This window comes from Ailuropoda melanoleuca, chromosome 11 (assembly GCF_002007445.2).
Source record: "Ailuropoda melanoleuca isolate Jingjing chromosome 11, ASM200744v2, whole genome shotgun sequence".
Lineage (NCBI taxonomy): Eukaryota > Metazoa > Chordata > Mammalia > Carnivora > Ursidae > Ailuropoda > Ailuropoda melanoleuca.
The window spans coordinates 98,872,180-98,886,657 of record NC_048228.1 but is presented as its reverse complement, the minus strand read 5'-3'; the positions used below and the strand labels follow the sequence as shown (position 1 = coordinate 98,886,657).

The window sequence follows — 14,478 nt, the reverse complement described above, 5'->3', positions numbered from 1 at the left end:
CGGCTGAGAGATAGGAGATGGTCTATGATCAAGTACTGGCCTTTTTTTCCCCCAGGACAAAAAACCAACATTTTGCCACCATTAAGACCAAGAGAAGAATTCAACTTAGACAGTCTTGTCACTTGTAAATTAGAAGTAAATTCTTATTACAGAGTGGGAAATTTACTCCAGCAAATGTAACAGTAAACATTATTAAAATAAATTCAGTGACCTTTTTAAAAAAGATTACAAAATTGAATTTATTGAGTTTCACACAAGATGCACTTATAAAATTAGTACTGAATGCCATTTTAACAGAAGAAATGAACATCATTCCGAGCTCCCAATAGATTCTGCAAAGGAAATGAAATCTTCCGAAAATGACAGCACAATAATAATAAGATAATTCAAGCTGAATTGAAAGATAGACCCAAATCATATTCTTGTTCTGATCAGGGCTACGTTTGGCAAAGTTTCCCCAAACTATTCCATTCATGTGGACGCTGTTCCCTTTGGTGGTGAAGAGGAGATGGATATAAGAATAATTCTAAAATGGGGCTTTGTTGAAACATACACAAAACACGAGTCTTTTCATATTTAACTTAAAATGCTTCCTGGTTTCACGAAAGCATTTCGATAAGATTTCCTCTTTTACCCTACGTGCACATTAATCTTCATATTTCTTTAGTTAATGCGAAACAGTAAGATTCACTTCCGTATTTCTACAGAAGCCGAAGAAGCCAAAACATTAAAATGTGCTCTGTATTTCACCCAGGAAAGAGACGGATCCCCTAAAATTTACCTTCTGCATATCATATGCCCGAAGTGTCAGCACAAGAGCTGAACTTCAACATGAAAACATCAAAGGAAATGACAGGTGACAGTAGCATCTGCACATTCTTAAATGAGATGCTGTAAAATGTTTATAAAAATGCAGAAATGTTTCTCAAGATAAACTGTGGTGGGAAATGACTTGCCCTATGATGTGGGCCACAAACTAGTAATTAAGCAGAAACGGAATCTTGATCTCAAACAAAACCAAAAAGCACCTTTTGGTTGCTGTTCCCAGGGTCCATACACACACCTCGCCACACCCAGACAGCCATGCATGTGGCCCAAACCCACGGCCGCCGCCCCCCGCACAGGCACCCCTGGACGCTCCCGTCAGCGGGACTCCCGCGTTTTATAAGCCCAAGCAAGACGCTGCCCAAACCATTTAGAATATTGACTTTAAAGCTGTCACTTTAAAAAAACTCTGTTAAAGTTGACACCTTTGGATTTTGTACACTGACAATTCTTCAGCCCATTCAACACCAAATCCTTTGAACTGTAACGATTTACGAAGCAATTAGTTTTAAAGCGAAACCAGTTAACTAATGGAAAGTTAACACTGCTCTGCTTTTTCAGTATAAAAAAGTGCCTTTTTGTAAGGGTATTTCTATTTTATCCATTGTAATGGAACAATACACAGCTCACATTTTGCTCTGAAGAGTAAACTGAAAAATTATGAAACGTTTTTTCCGTGATGCAACCTTCGTTAATGAATATTTTTTAAATAAACTGGCCTAGGGTTTTTTCCTATAAAATGCTACTATTCATCATGAATTATTTTAGGTAGCCTTTTATTCTGATTAACTCAGATACATCTTCAAGGATTATTCTGGTGGTAAGAACATTTATCTTAAGTTTATTTTTTTTTTTAACGCTTTGGCAGATGAAGTACAGTTTGAAAACTGTTTGTGAAAATAGTATGGGACTGGAAAGGTCATATCATGGTAAAAGCTTCACAGTTTTCCAGGTATATCCTTGTACTGCCGAGGCCTCGGGGCAAGACTGGATGTTCTGGAAGCGTGGACCAACGAAGCCGAGTGGTTCTCACGTCTCACCCGCGAGGCCCGGGAGTGACTGCTCTCTGTCGAGCAGGAGGGGCTCCTCCAACCTGCCGGGTTTCCAGAGTCCAGGCTGGAGGTCGCTGCTCTTCCGCGACCTGACCTGCAGCCAGACCCCGTTACTGGAAGAAAGATATTAGGATTTGCTTTCCATTAATAATTTAAGTTTTTAAATAAATATTTAAGTGCCGTTTTTCGCAGCTGTCCATCCGGAAGCAGAGCGTCGCCTGCCCGGGACTCCGCATCTTGGGCACGAGAGGCCGCAGAGTTCAGTCGATTCGGTTTCCACAAATTGTGAACCTGTCTACCTCTAACAAATCTTTCTTTGCGGATCTGTGCTTTAATTCCGAGCTTTCCTGCGTTATATCCTTCTCATCGCCATCTGGAGTCGTCAGAAACTGATCAGAACTGCTTGCCACAAGCAACGGTATGACATTTTCCTTCGGATGAACAGGCTGGCTGGTGACCGAAGCAGACAGGTTTTCTTCTGTGGAAAAACAGATCCAGCTAATTAGAAACGTAGAATACATACAACCTGGGGTGCCTGGGTGGCACAGCGGTTGAGCGTCTGCCTTTGGCTCAGGGCGTGATCCCGGCGTTATGGGATCGAGCCCCACATCAGGCTCCTCCGCTATGAGCCTGCTTCTTCCTCTCCCACTCCCCCTGCTTGTGTTCCCTCTCTCGCTGGCTGTCTCTATCTCTGTCAATTAAATAAATAAAATCTTTAAAAAATAAAAAAAAAGAATACATACAAGCTTACCGAGAGAGCGGTAATGGAAAGAAGTGCCCATCATCCCTACTCTGAGGTAGAGCAAGCCGCCACCGAACAGCCTGGGGCATGTAAGCAGCCGTGCTTTACAAGGAAACTCGGGGGCTATGCCATTTGTTCGCTCAGTTAAAATTTTATAGAAGGGCTATTATAGGGATAGCATCACACAAATAACACCACGACCTGATTTGGGGAGGATCAGAATTCCCAGCTAACAAACTCCCTCCTACGTGACCAAGTCCTAACATGACTGGTGCCCCGAAAGCTGGCACTGGCTCCCGCACGCAGGACGTGAGCGGCAAGTGGACTCCAGGACACCCCACCTCCCCCGTGGGGTCACCTCAGCAGCTCTGAGCAGGCCACCTACGGGAAGCCCGCAACAGAGGCCCCTGAGATTTAGTTCAGGACCACCACCTCCAGGAAGGGAGCCTCTCCTGTCCCCTCCATGCCTGTCGACAACCCACTCCCCTCTCTGGATTCTCCACTCGTGCCGTCTCCCGTCCGAGTGTGAGGCCCCGTGGGCACGATTTATTATCTCTGTGTCTCCAGCATCGTGTAGATTACCTGGCACACAGTGGCTCCACGTATTTTAAAAATAAGCCATTTAAATGAAAAGTCATTGGAACAGATATGGAACAGACAGGGAACTGCCATTTAATGAGAAAAATTACATCAGTGCCCTGCGTCTTCCTCCAAACCTTCCAGGCCAGCAGCCCTGGAATCATCTTTCATTCTCTCTCTCACACTGGGAAACCTCATTGGCAAATCCTGCGCTCTTCCAGATCTATCTGGAATCTGGCCAGCTCTCCGTGCTCACACCACTAACCCCTGTTCTGAGCCAGGCAGCCTCCCTGCTGGCCTCCGTCTCTGGGCTTGCTCTCCTTGAGTCTCCTTTCCACAAAGCTGGAGAATGATCCTTTTAAAATGTTAGCCGGATCGCGTCAGTCCTGCAACACCTTCCTAAATGGCGTCTGGCGTGCAGTCTCCTGATCTCCGAAACACCCTACGTGGACACCGAGACACTCGTCTGAAATGCACTTCCAAACCCTGAAACAGACTCTTCCCACACAGTAAAAGCCTCAGTCCTCACGCCAGGCAACAGGGTGGCCTCTCTGAGTCCTTCTCCAGGCCCTCTCCTGTGGATGGGTCCACTCCAGCCACCTGGCCTTTGTGGTCCCTCGACACGCCCAGCAGGTTCCTGCCCTGGGCCTTGGCACACGCCGCTGGGGCTCCTCCCAGGAAGGTGCTGCTTCCTTGGCTGGGGGAGCTCCGGACTCCCAGCCACACTCCCTTTCCCGACCCGGCTTTAGCTCTCTCTACAGCATCACTGCCCCCTCGCTTTCTCCCCAACAAGTCAGAGTCAGTGCTGCCTTTCTTCCCCGCCGCTGGAGCGCCTGGGCCTGTCATGTCCCGGGGGCTCAATGATCGTCTCCTGGACAACGAGTACATGGAAAAACTCAGAGCACTGCGTTAAGTGTACCTGCGATGAGATCTAAAATACAACCGGTAAAGACAATCGGCAAAGTGAAATCAAATCTTGAAAGCATTGCAAAACATCGACCCAACAGTAATTTTTTTTACTAGGGAGAATTCAGACCATGAACTCTTTGGAAAATGATTCACACAAGTGATGGAAGGAACCAAACGTACCTTGAGAGGGTTTACATTTGTTCTGTGATTTATTAGGTGGTTTGCCTGGTGCGCTGGCTGGAGGGGAATTAAACAACTTGTCTTCCATCTTGGCCTCCTTCACATACTGGCATGATTTTCCCAACAGCACGATGCTATTAAGTATTTTCAGGGATATCAACCTAAAACCAGAAAGAAACAAACAACCATTGAGATGGAATTCATCTCAATCACCGAGAACGCCATTTCCTACCACAGCTAATGAGAAGGCAGGAGGCCAGGTGAGGAGTGCGGGCCCAGGGGGTCAGGGGGGCCAGGGGCCCGAGTCTGGGATAGACAAGTTTCCCTTGGGGCTTCTTTACCACAAGGGAAAAATGCCTCAGTTCTCATTACAAGAAGAAATTGTACCACTTAGAAGTTTTACCTGGTACCAAATTATTTAACATTTATTTTTTCACTGTAATTAACAGATGTATTTAGTAAATATAGATGAACCAAAAAATAACTTCTAATTCCAGAGTCCAGCACTACTCACCGTGACATCTGGTATACTATGTTTCGGTCATTTTTATGACGAGTTTATACCAATATGTACTTTTCCACTGTTTAGAAACGGGGTCTTTTTATAAAGCAGTAGGGGCTGGAGTTCGGGGCCAGGGCAGATTCTGGGTGCCAAGTGTTTGAGTTCAACTCCTGACTCATAGCTTAGAACCTGTGGGGACCTGAGTGCTTGTTTCCCTGACCCTGCCTTAGGGATATCTAACAGGATTTCTAACTAAAGCCAAGCCTGAACTCTTGATTCCAACCCAGCCTTCCAGAACACAAAAGAAAACAACACAAAATCACACCCGCGTGTATTTCTCACAGGCTTCCCCATCGCAGTATGGTGATTCCACTACCTTTGTTGCTTGGGCCCCAAACCCTGCAATCACACTTGATTCCTTTGGTTCCCTTACACCTCATATCCAATCATTCACCGGCAAGTCCTGTCTGGCTCCATTTTCAACATAACCACCAGCTGACAAATTGTTAGCACTCCACGGCTACCACTGGAGTGGCAGCCACGATCCCCTGTCCCTGGGAGGCCCATAACCACTTCCTGACTTGTCCTGAGGTCTGCTTCTCCTCTTGCCACACTCCAGGCCGTTCTCCACATAGCCGCCAGAGTGGTCCTGGCCAGAAGCCAGCTGCATCTAGCCCTCTTCTGCTCTGAATCCTCCGGGGTTCCTCCTTCCCTCCGTCGGAACCCGAGCCCTTCCTGGGGCTGCCGGGTCTCCTCTGCATGCTCCGTCTGGGCTGCTGTGCTCCGGGCGCTCGGTCTCCCCGCTGCTGCTCCTGTCAGGCCTGTCCTCTGTCACCTCTGCCAAATCCGCTATCCTTCCAGGCATCTGCATGGCTCTGCCCTCACTCCATCTGGTCTCCACTGAACACCAGCTCACAAGAGTGGCTCGAAGGCAGGCACCTCCGCTGTTCTCCATCTCCTTACACTACCCCATTTTTCTTCCCGACACTTACTACCCACCGTCACTTTATAGAGATCTGCTTTTCTGGTTGTTGTCTATTTTTCCACTAGAATTTCAACGTCACAAAGGCAGGGCCCTGGTCTTGCCCTGGAACCAGTACCTGGCACCTAGCAGGTGCTCACTGAGGAGTGCTGACTGCAGGAGGAGGGCAGAAGCCACGGCAAGTCTGGAGGGAAAGAGGCAGAACCTGGGGCGGTGGGGAGAAAGAGTCACTGTGAGCCAAGAGGCCCAACTGAATTCTGACTTGTTCGCCCTCAAGGGAGAGTCCTGGGCTTGGTGGGGTCAGGGAATAAAGAAGTCTTCATGGACAAGGTGGTTTGGGAAAGATTTTGAAGGAGGAGAGGGTAATTTGGGAACTACCCTGATACAGGTAATAAGGAGAAATGAGTGGGGTGGAAAGGTCAGTGAGCAGCTGTACCTCTGTGGACTATTGAGGGGTACAGGGATGAGGTGGGGGGGTCGTGAATTTTCAGTCATTCAGCTTAACGCACGTCCACTTTGCTGAATCACACGCACACAACTGTAACTAAACAAAGGTTTTTTGATGTTGCATACACATGCCTCACTTCCTAGTTTAGGTCAAAAGAAACACACAAGACTATTTTGTTAAACAAAGACGGGAACAGTCAGAGCCGCAGCCCCTGACGAACAAGGCACAGCACCAAGAACTTCGGGGCGCTATGTAAACATCTGCACCCGAGAAGCAGGATGGCACAGTTTTTAATGTCAAAAACTGAGAGGGGTGTGGTTCTTTGAGCTTTAGAATCTGTCAGTCCCCGTAGCATGAAGAAGGGGCAGGCTCTATGAGAAATCAAGGCCCCAGGCTCCGCCTCAACACAATTTCCTCTGTGCCCAAGGTCAAACCAAAGCCACCAATCAAGGTACTGATGATGTGGCTTGGGACATGGCAGGGACAGAGGCCTGATGGCCGACAGGGGTGGCAGGGGGTGCATCCTGACTCCTAAGCCTCGGTGGGGAGAGCCCCATGGACTCACTGAGTCAAAGATCTTTTAATTTTAAACACAGGAAAATGTCTGATTGTAATGGCAGATTGTACCGTGAAAGGAAATAGGAGTGCAACTAAAATCCTAAGCAGAAAGAGCTTTAACTGATTTCACTGAAGATTAAAATAAATCTAAAGTGCTATTAATACTAGTACCAAACAGCAGCACATTTCACTGAATCTCACCAAGCCACGAACACATCTGGACGTTATGTGCCGTTAGGGGAGCCCCGGGTCAGTGAGAATGGGTGGAGGGTGATTTGGTTGCAATTAACGCCCATTACATCTTGCATAAATACTGTACTGTACAACCAAAAACATATTCAAGACCAGTGAATCTTACCCAAAATAGAAGAGTATGACACAGGCGTAAGACAGGACTCCTTGCACTTTAATTGAGCTTGTTACAACTCTGATGAGCTAGCCAGAAACAAACCAAAACAACAAAAACACACAAACAAAACATACAACCACAGTTATTAGTTAATAGTTAAATAAAGACTTCTCCATGCTGATTTCAACACTTTAGTTTCACTCCTGTGGGCTTTGTCTAAATCCAAGTAAGCAGTTCTAGAGTTTTCAATTTGTATGAACACCTGGCTGCTTGTGAAAACTTCTGTGGTAGGTTTGGATGTGTTCAGGCAAACTGAGGGTGCCTGTGGCGGCCGTCACGTTCAGCAGCTGCGGACTCTAACGTCAGGCACCGTATCCGGGTTTGTTAATAACACATTTAGTTGCACCTCACAGAGATGCAAGTCAGCTGATTCTTAAAATGAAAAATCACTCTGGAAAATACAAATAAACTCATCTTGCTGCATGTGTGCCTACCACGGCCAGAACCACCGAGAGAGCACTGCCTTATTCTTGTTTTGTCCTCACTTGACTCTTTTTAGGAACCCACCGTGACTTATGCGGAAGAGAGAGAAAAGAGAAAAGAGAGCTTTGTACTGTTTTAAAAAACTGAATAATACCACAGCATTGTCCCTGGAAGTGTGCTGAATAAATCTGGTGGGTCTGTCACTGGAAAATGTTTATACGTTACAGGTTCGGCTTAATAATGTGTTTACATCTCAGGATCTGGGGGGCTGCTACATGGAAATGGAAAGTCTGGGAAAATAACGGACCTTATCTAGCAAAGTTAAGTTATCATCAAGTGGAACTCTACTAGCGTGTCTTAAATAAATACCATAAGATACATTTTAAACTATATTTTACAAATGTTTTTAGTAAAAGAACAACTGGGTAGAGATCAAGGGAACTGTCACGTGTTCGCTAAAGGTCCACTACGAGAAGACTGATGAAGTCCCTGTCTCTGTCACAGGCTCTACTGGCGAGATGACCTGCTGCACAAGTAGTTGTGATGGAAGTGAACGTGGTTCTAGGGTCTTACTGATTAATACGAAAGGCAAGCCAACTGCTGCATTCAAGCTTAAATGATTTCATTTTTATCTGATATAATATTAGGTAATTTTAAGAACGTATGTCCAAAGCTTAATTTCCATGAGACCTTAATACATCATTTCTTTTACTTTTCCTGGATATGATTTCATTATGACATAAGGTAACATTTAGAGAGAAACACTGCCACTTGTGGGCCTTAAAGAGGCCTTGGAATATTCCTCAAGGCGCCTAGATGGCTGCTGAGAAAGCTATGGGGTCACTTTGGAGCTCTGCGAGAAAAGACGTTATAGGAGAACACCCGCTGGGGATCACTGCCTAACTGCATGATCCCCTCTGAAAATGCAAGAACTTCTCCAGGAGCATTTAATTAATCAATTATTAGTTAAACTTATATCTTTTGGTACAATAACCATAAGAACTCATTTAAGGAATAAAACAAAGGCTAGAGAAAAATTTTTAAAAACTAAATTAAAAAATCCATACTAATTATGAATACAGTTTTCTGGCAAATAAATTACTACTAGATAGTTATTATTTGGCAAAGCAGGGCCACCTTTAAATCCAATCATTTAACTAATCCTTTAAAAATAAAAAATCAGTCAGGCAACCTAGGTTTATCCTTATACTTCATGTATCATGTTTCCAGTCGTAGGAAACAAATGTAAAAAAATTTAACATTTTATCAGTCTCTTAAACAATTTTACTCTTTAAAATATTCTGTTTTTCCAAAACTCTAGGAGTTCCTTTTCCCAAACAAAAGAAAGTCATATTATTATGTAACAAACAAGTTACTAACAGAATTGAAAACATAAATGTGGTTGTCTGGAGAGTTGCAATGAAATTTACATAACATTAAAGCTATTAATCTTCCAGCCTTTAAAAAAGGTCAGGCAAGCTGGTCTAAAACACAGTTGGCATCACTTACAATTTCTTTATACATCTCTTAGTTGACTTCTGTGACACTCTGCATCTACAGGAGAACTCTAGATGTCCTTTGGCAAAAAGGTGGTTGCATTTGTTTTGATGTGAGACTAGGTAGCCAACGAGGAACATAATCAAATACAGGCACAGCCAGCAAATGTTAATTAACAATATTACTGCCTGATGTGGCTGGTGACTTTCTGCAAGGCTGTTCTGAGCAATTCACTAAAATATTCAAAGTTGGTGACTACTTTTTGGATTGTTTTAATACATTTCAGTGCTAATATATATGTATTTTCTGAGTATAACAGTAAAAATTTTCATTGTAAAAACTTTGGAAAAATTGTAAAAAGTAATGACTATAATGGATAGAGACTATGTCTTCATTTGAGCTTACCAAAATTTATTTAACCTATTTCATTTCTTTCCAAATTTTTACTATTATAAATGCCACTGCAATGCATAATCTTGCCTATAAATCATCATGTGCCTTTTATAACTATTTTCTTAGGATAAATTTCTAGAGCTCCAATTACTGCATCAAAGCATAATACTGTCAAACTGCCTTTTAGAAATGCTGAACTGACTTCTTCCACCTCCGCTAATACATGCTAACGTGGCTGCACCAATGCCTACCACTTGGCATTTCCGTTCAAAAAGAAAAATCTTTGCCAAATGGATAAGCAAGAATGAGTAAGTACTCTCATTGCTAGGAAAGCCATTACATAAAGTATCTGTTAAAATTACTGTTGGGTAGCTCAAAATCCAAAAGAATAATACCATAACTTAAAATTTCCTTCTAAGTCATTTACTTTTAGTTTTTATATCACATCCTTCTGAAATAAACTTCTTGATAGCCCATTTATTAATATTTATCATAACAGCTATCTCATCATAGAAAAGGGAAAAAAGTATGAACTTACTAGAACAGCTAGTGGGAGAGGAATGAACCCCATCCTCCGTGCCACGGAGTCACTGTAATCAGTGTATGCCTGCGCAGAGAAAGGAGAGAAGGATTTATGGCATTTATGGTACTGAAAAATTTCACTTCCACTTACTGCCAGCAAATGTTCTCAACGGGTGAGGCTATGCACAAAAAGAGAACCTGGCAGCTATTATGTAATTGAGTAAAATGTGGAAATCTAAATGTTCATAAGAAGTTTTAAATCCAAAGTTGTATAACTGTCACAATGCTACAGAAATCATACCTTATTTAATATTAAGTACTATCATTATTTAATAAGTTACAAACATAGTGTTGAGAACAGATATAAGGAGGAAGCTGAAGTTTATGCAACTTTCCCTTAACCAATATTCCATGCTAAATTAAACCATTGTTCATGTAATTTCAGACTATGTCTTTGATATAATGCTCACATTTTTCTGTCGACTGCTAACAAGGTCAAAAGCAAGGCTGGCTCTATATTCACTGTAGACCTAAAGACAAATAAGAGTGAAATACTAAGTGATATAGTGCAAATATATAATATACAAAGATTTGACTGACTTTGTAGATGAAAACATTTAATAATTAACCAGGAAAAAGGTGCTGATAGCCAAGCAGCCATCTGGGTAGTGCTTCTCTGTTCTCCTACAGTAAAGGTAAAACAGCCTCAGCCCCAACTGTTATGTTCACAAGCTTTTTAAACATTTCTCTTCAAAGAGGGATGAACAGTCAATGATCATGATCCTGAGAGTTAAGAATTTGGGGAAGAGTGGCTATTTTAAGTAGAATAATACATATAAAATAATTTTGAAATTTTAAATGCATAGTTTAAACGATTATTATTACTGTCTATATAACAATAATGACACCTCATTCAAACAATGGGTGCTAAGCAAGATGTAAAACTGAGTTCAAGAACATAACATTTACGAAGGCCCTAGAAACTGTCATTTCACTAAAAACTGCACTAAGTACTTGAAACCAGTTTATTAATTTTGACTTCAGATGCTGAGTAAATGATCCCATGAAAAGAGGACCATCTTGCACTGAGGAAACCAAGAGAGTAAACAGTGAAATTACTTGATCAGTGCTTTAAAAAGGAGTGCAAAATCTTATTTAAGCTGATGAAAGCATTCAGAAGCTCTTGATCAAATCATCACATTGCAGCCGCTGCAACCACATTAGACTTCAAATCGATGCCTTTCGAAATAGCACCATGGTAAGACAAATGCAACCCAAATAAAATCTAGGAAACTGTCCAAATGAATATTCGTTTTGGGGCTGAGGTAGGAATGGGGAAGGCCCCGGGAACTCCCAGGCTTTGTGTACGATGAGCCTACAGCACACATCTATTTGTGGAAAGTCCACAGAACAGCTGGTTGAAACATAAAGCAAATCTCCTGAGTGCTTTCATCAAACAACATAAGGCTCTTGTCCTCTACAACTTTTCAGAAATCTATAATCACAGGGGAAAAAATCAATTTTTAAATCAAAATACTTAAAAATTTAGCCAGACAGAAAAGCTTTGAGAGTCTATGCTTTAAATAAACAGGTTATGATAGTATTAACAATTTATAATGATTCTGAGTTAGTGACACTCTATTCCAACCTGAACTATTGGCCAATCTATACATTTCCACCCAAAAGTATGGAACCGGGACTGTTCAATATTGAAATAACATACTTTCTGTAGTATAATAATTTTTTAAAATTTAAAATTATAATTCTAACTTCAAAGTAGTAGTATTATCTTAATAAATGGAGTAAACCTAGCCTTATTTTACATCTTTATAATATTAAGCAGCAGAAGTCAACATTATTTTTTTGCTTTAGAAAATATTACTTTTCATAATTATTATTTTTTTATTTTTTTAGTTTAAATTCAAGTTAGTTAACACATACTGAGATATTGGTTTCAGGAGTAGAATTTAGTGATTCATCACTTACACCCAGTGCTCATCCCAACAAGTGTCCTCTTTAATACCCATCACTCATTTATCCCATCCCCCGCCTGCCTCCTCTTCAGCAACCCTCAGTTTACCTCCCTGTTTCTATCTTATTTTTCCTTTCCTTCCCCTATGTTCAGCTGCTTTGTTTCTTAAATTCCACATGAGTAAAATCATATGGTACTTGTCTTTCTCTGACTTATCTCGCTTAGCATAACACACTCTCTAGTTCCATCCACATCACTGTAAGATTTAATTCTTTTTGAAGCCTGAGTAATATTCCTACGTGTATGTGTACGTGTGTGTGTGCGTGTGCGTGTGTGTGTGTGTGCGTGCGCCCCCGCACACATACACCACACATCTTTATCCATTTATCAGTCAATGGACATTTGTGGCTCTTTCTATAATTTGGCTATTATTGATAACGCTGCTATAAACACTGGGGTGCATGTGTCCCTTCGAATCAGTATTTTTGTATCCTTTGGATAAATACCTAGTAGTGCAATTGCTGGCTCGTAGGGTGGTTCTAAATTTTTAACTTTTTGAGGAATCTCCATACTGTTTTCCAGAGTGGCTGTACCAGTTTGCACAGAAGTCAACATTAAACACTGAATTGCTTATTAAAATACATACATCTGCAGTAATGTCATTGAACTTGGTGATAAAGGCGTGTTTTACAATATCCACAGCAGTTTCTGATGCAATCACCATACAGACATCTGGAAACAACACCCAGAGGTGATCTAGAAAGTATAAGGAAAAAGAGATAATTAGATCTCTTAATACGAGCAGAACACCATATACCATAATATCACAGGCTGCCACAGAAATCTGAAATCTCCACAGGACTAAACGATAATGTTGTCAATAAATGATAACAGACAAAACTAGCATTCAATTAATTATCAAAAGAGCTACATTTGATCAAGTTAAAGGATAATTAATTTAATAGCTATTTATTCTGTACTTTCTCTGTGCTAAACACTTGAGGGGAAGGACACAGAGGTGAACAGAGCCCCAGCTTCCTGCATGGAGCCAACACACTGGTAGGATGATGGCTAATGAAGCAGGCTTGTCATAAAATCCTTTAATTCTATAGCTGCCTAATGTGACAGTAAGTAGCTAGCATGGACATGTGCTGAAGTCAACTGAACAATCTCTTCCCCTCTTTATCACTGTGACTTAACGATACTGATCATTTATGTCACTGCCACACAGATGTCATTTGTCAAATTTGCTCACTTTCATATTTATTAAAATGTCAATTTGGTATCAAGTACCTGAAAAAAAATGCAAACAAATTCTTAAGGCCCCGAAGAAGGATGTAAGGGTGGGACCGAGCAAGAAAAGGGTAGAAATGTCGACAAGGACCTAGGCAATTTGGGATCTGGGCCCTGGAGGGCGGGGTGGAGGGAATATAGCTCAGGCTAGCAATGCTGACAGTTTAGTGGGTTTGGCATTGTGCTGGGGTTTTGGGAATCAGGAAACTTCTTTCAATGTAAAACTCTGCCACTAACTGGTTCCATGATCTCAGGCAAGTTTCTTAATGACCTAAGCTCCAGTTTCTTCATCTACAAAATTAAAAGTCTCCATACTTGGTCATTATGAGAATAAGGAGATAAAATGCAGAACAATGTGCCTGGCACACAAAATAGCTAGTATTATTATTTTTATGTTACTTATGATCTTGGAACATTACAGGAAGCTTCCAGAAATGGTATTTTGGATTTTAAGAAAAGAAATTAAAGAAACTAAAGAGTAAAAGAATGATGAGTTCACCAATATTAAGTGTCCCTTTTATCACACTCTCTGCCATAGCAGTAATAAAGAAGACCTAAGGTAATTAGTTGAAAGTCGCAATATAAATGAGAATAGGATTTCAAACATCCAGTGGTCAGCAGGCTCAGGGTTACTGTCCTTTGGCACAACAGCCCTGCTTCACAATTCCTGATCCCACCTGAGGTCTGCTGGGACCAGCCACACATGCCCGCTACCCTGCCTTGTGTAAATACCATGTTAGCTGCCTTGGTTATAAACGGAGAATCCAGGTGCATACAGAATCCCAGGGTGTAGAGGAGGGCTTTGCTGCCACAAGTCAGGGAGACTTTGAATTTATTCAGGCCGGAACCCAAGTCACTGGAAAATAGATCATTTGATCTTATGCTTTCTAGAAGCAAATAACTTCTGGAAATATATTTCCAAGATCATATATCTCAAATTTAATATATCTGTTTCTGGTTTTTCACAGGTTATCTGAAAACTAGCAACGAATCAAAATAAATGAACAAGAAGTTATTAAAAGCCTGGAATGTGCACGGCATTGAGGGTAATAAATAAAATGCAAAGTATAATCTCGTTCCTAAAGAACGAGGTTGCATAAAAATGCCAGACCTAAAAAAACTCTCAATTACTTGAGACACCTGAGCACATGACTATTTCCCACCAACCTCACTCAGCATTACCAGACCGTGT

At 41.8% G+C, this 14,478-nt stretch overlaps 1 protein-coding gene across 1 annotated transcript in view; it reads right to left on the bottom strand.

Moving 5' to 3' along the window:
* Positions 1–212: 212 nt before the first annotated feature.
* Positions 213–14,478, bottom strand: part of TAPT1 (transmembrane anterior posterior transformation 1) — a 58,813-nt gene continuing 44,547 nt past the window's right edge. The window contains exons 11-16 of the mRNA XM_034670965.1: positions 12,640–12,749; positions 10,492–10,551; positions 10,038–10,106; positions 7,136–7,212; positions 4,288–4,448; positions 213–2,355 (exon numbers count right to left, since the gene is read on the bottom strand). Of these exons, the coding sequence (XP_034526856.1) occupies positions 2,138–2,355; positions 4,288–4,448; positions 7,136–7,212; positions 10,038–10,106; positions 10,492–10,551; positions 12,640–12,749 (695 nt within the window). The 3' untranslated portion in view covers positions 213–2,137. The remainder of the gene's footprint in view (positions 2,356–4,287; positions 4,449–7,135; positions 7,213–10,037; positions 10,107–10,491; positions 10,552–12,639; positions 12,750–14,478) is intronic.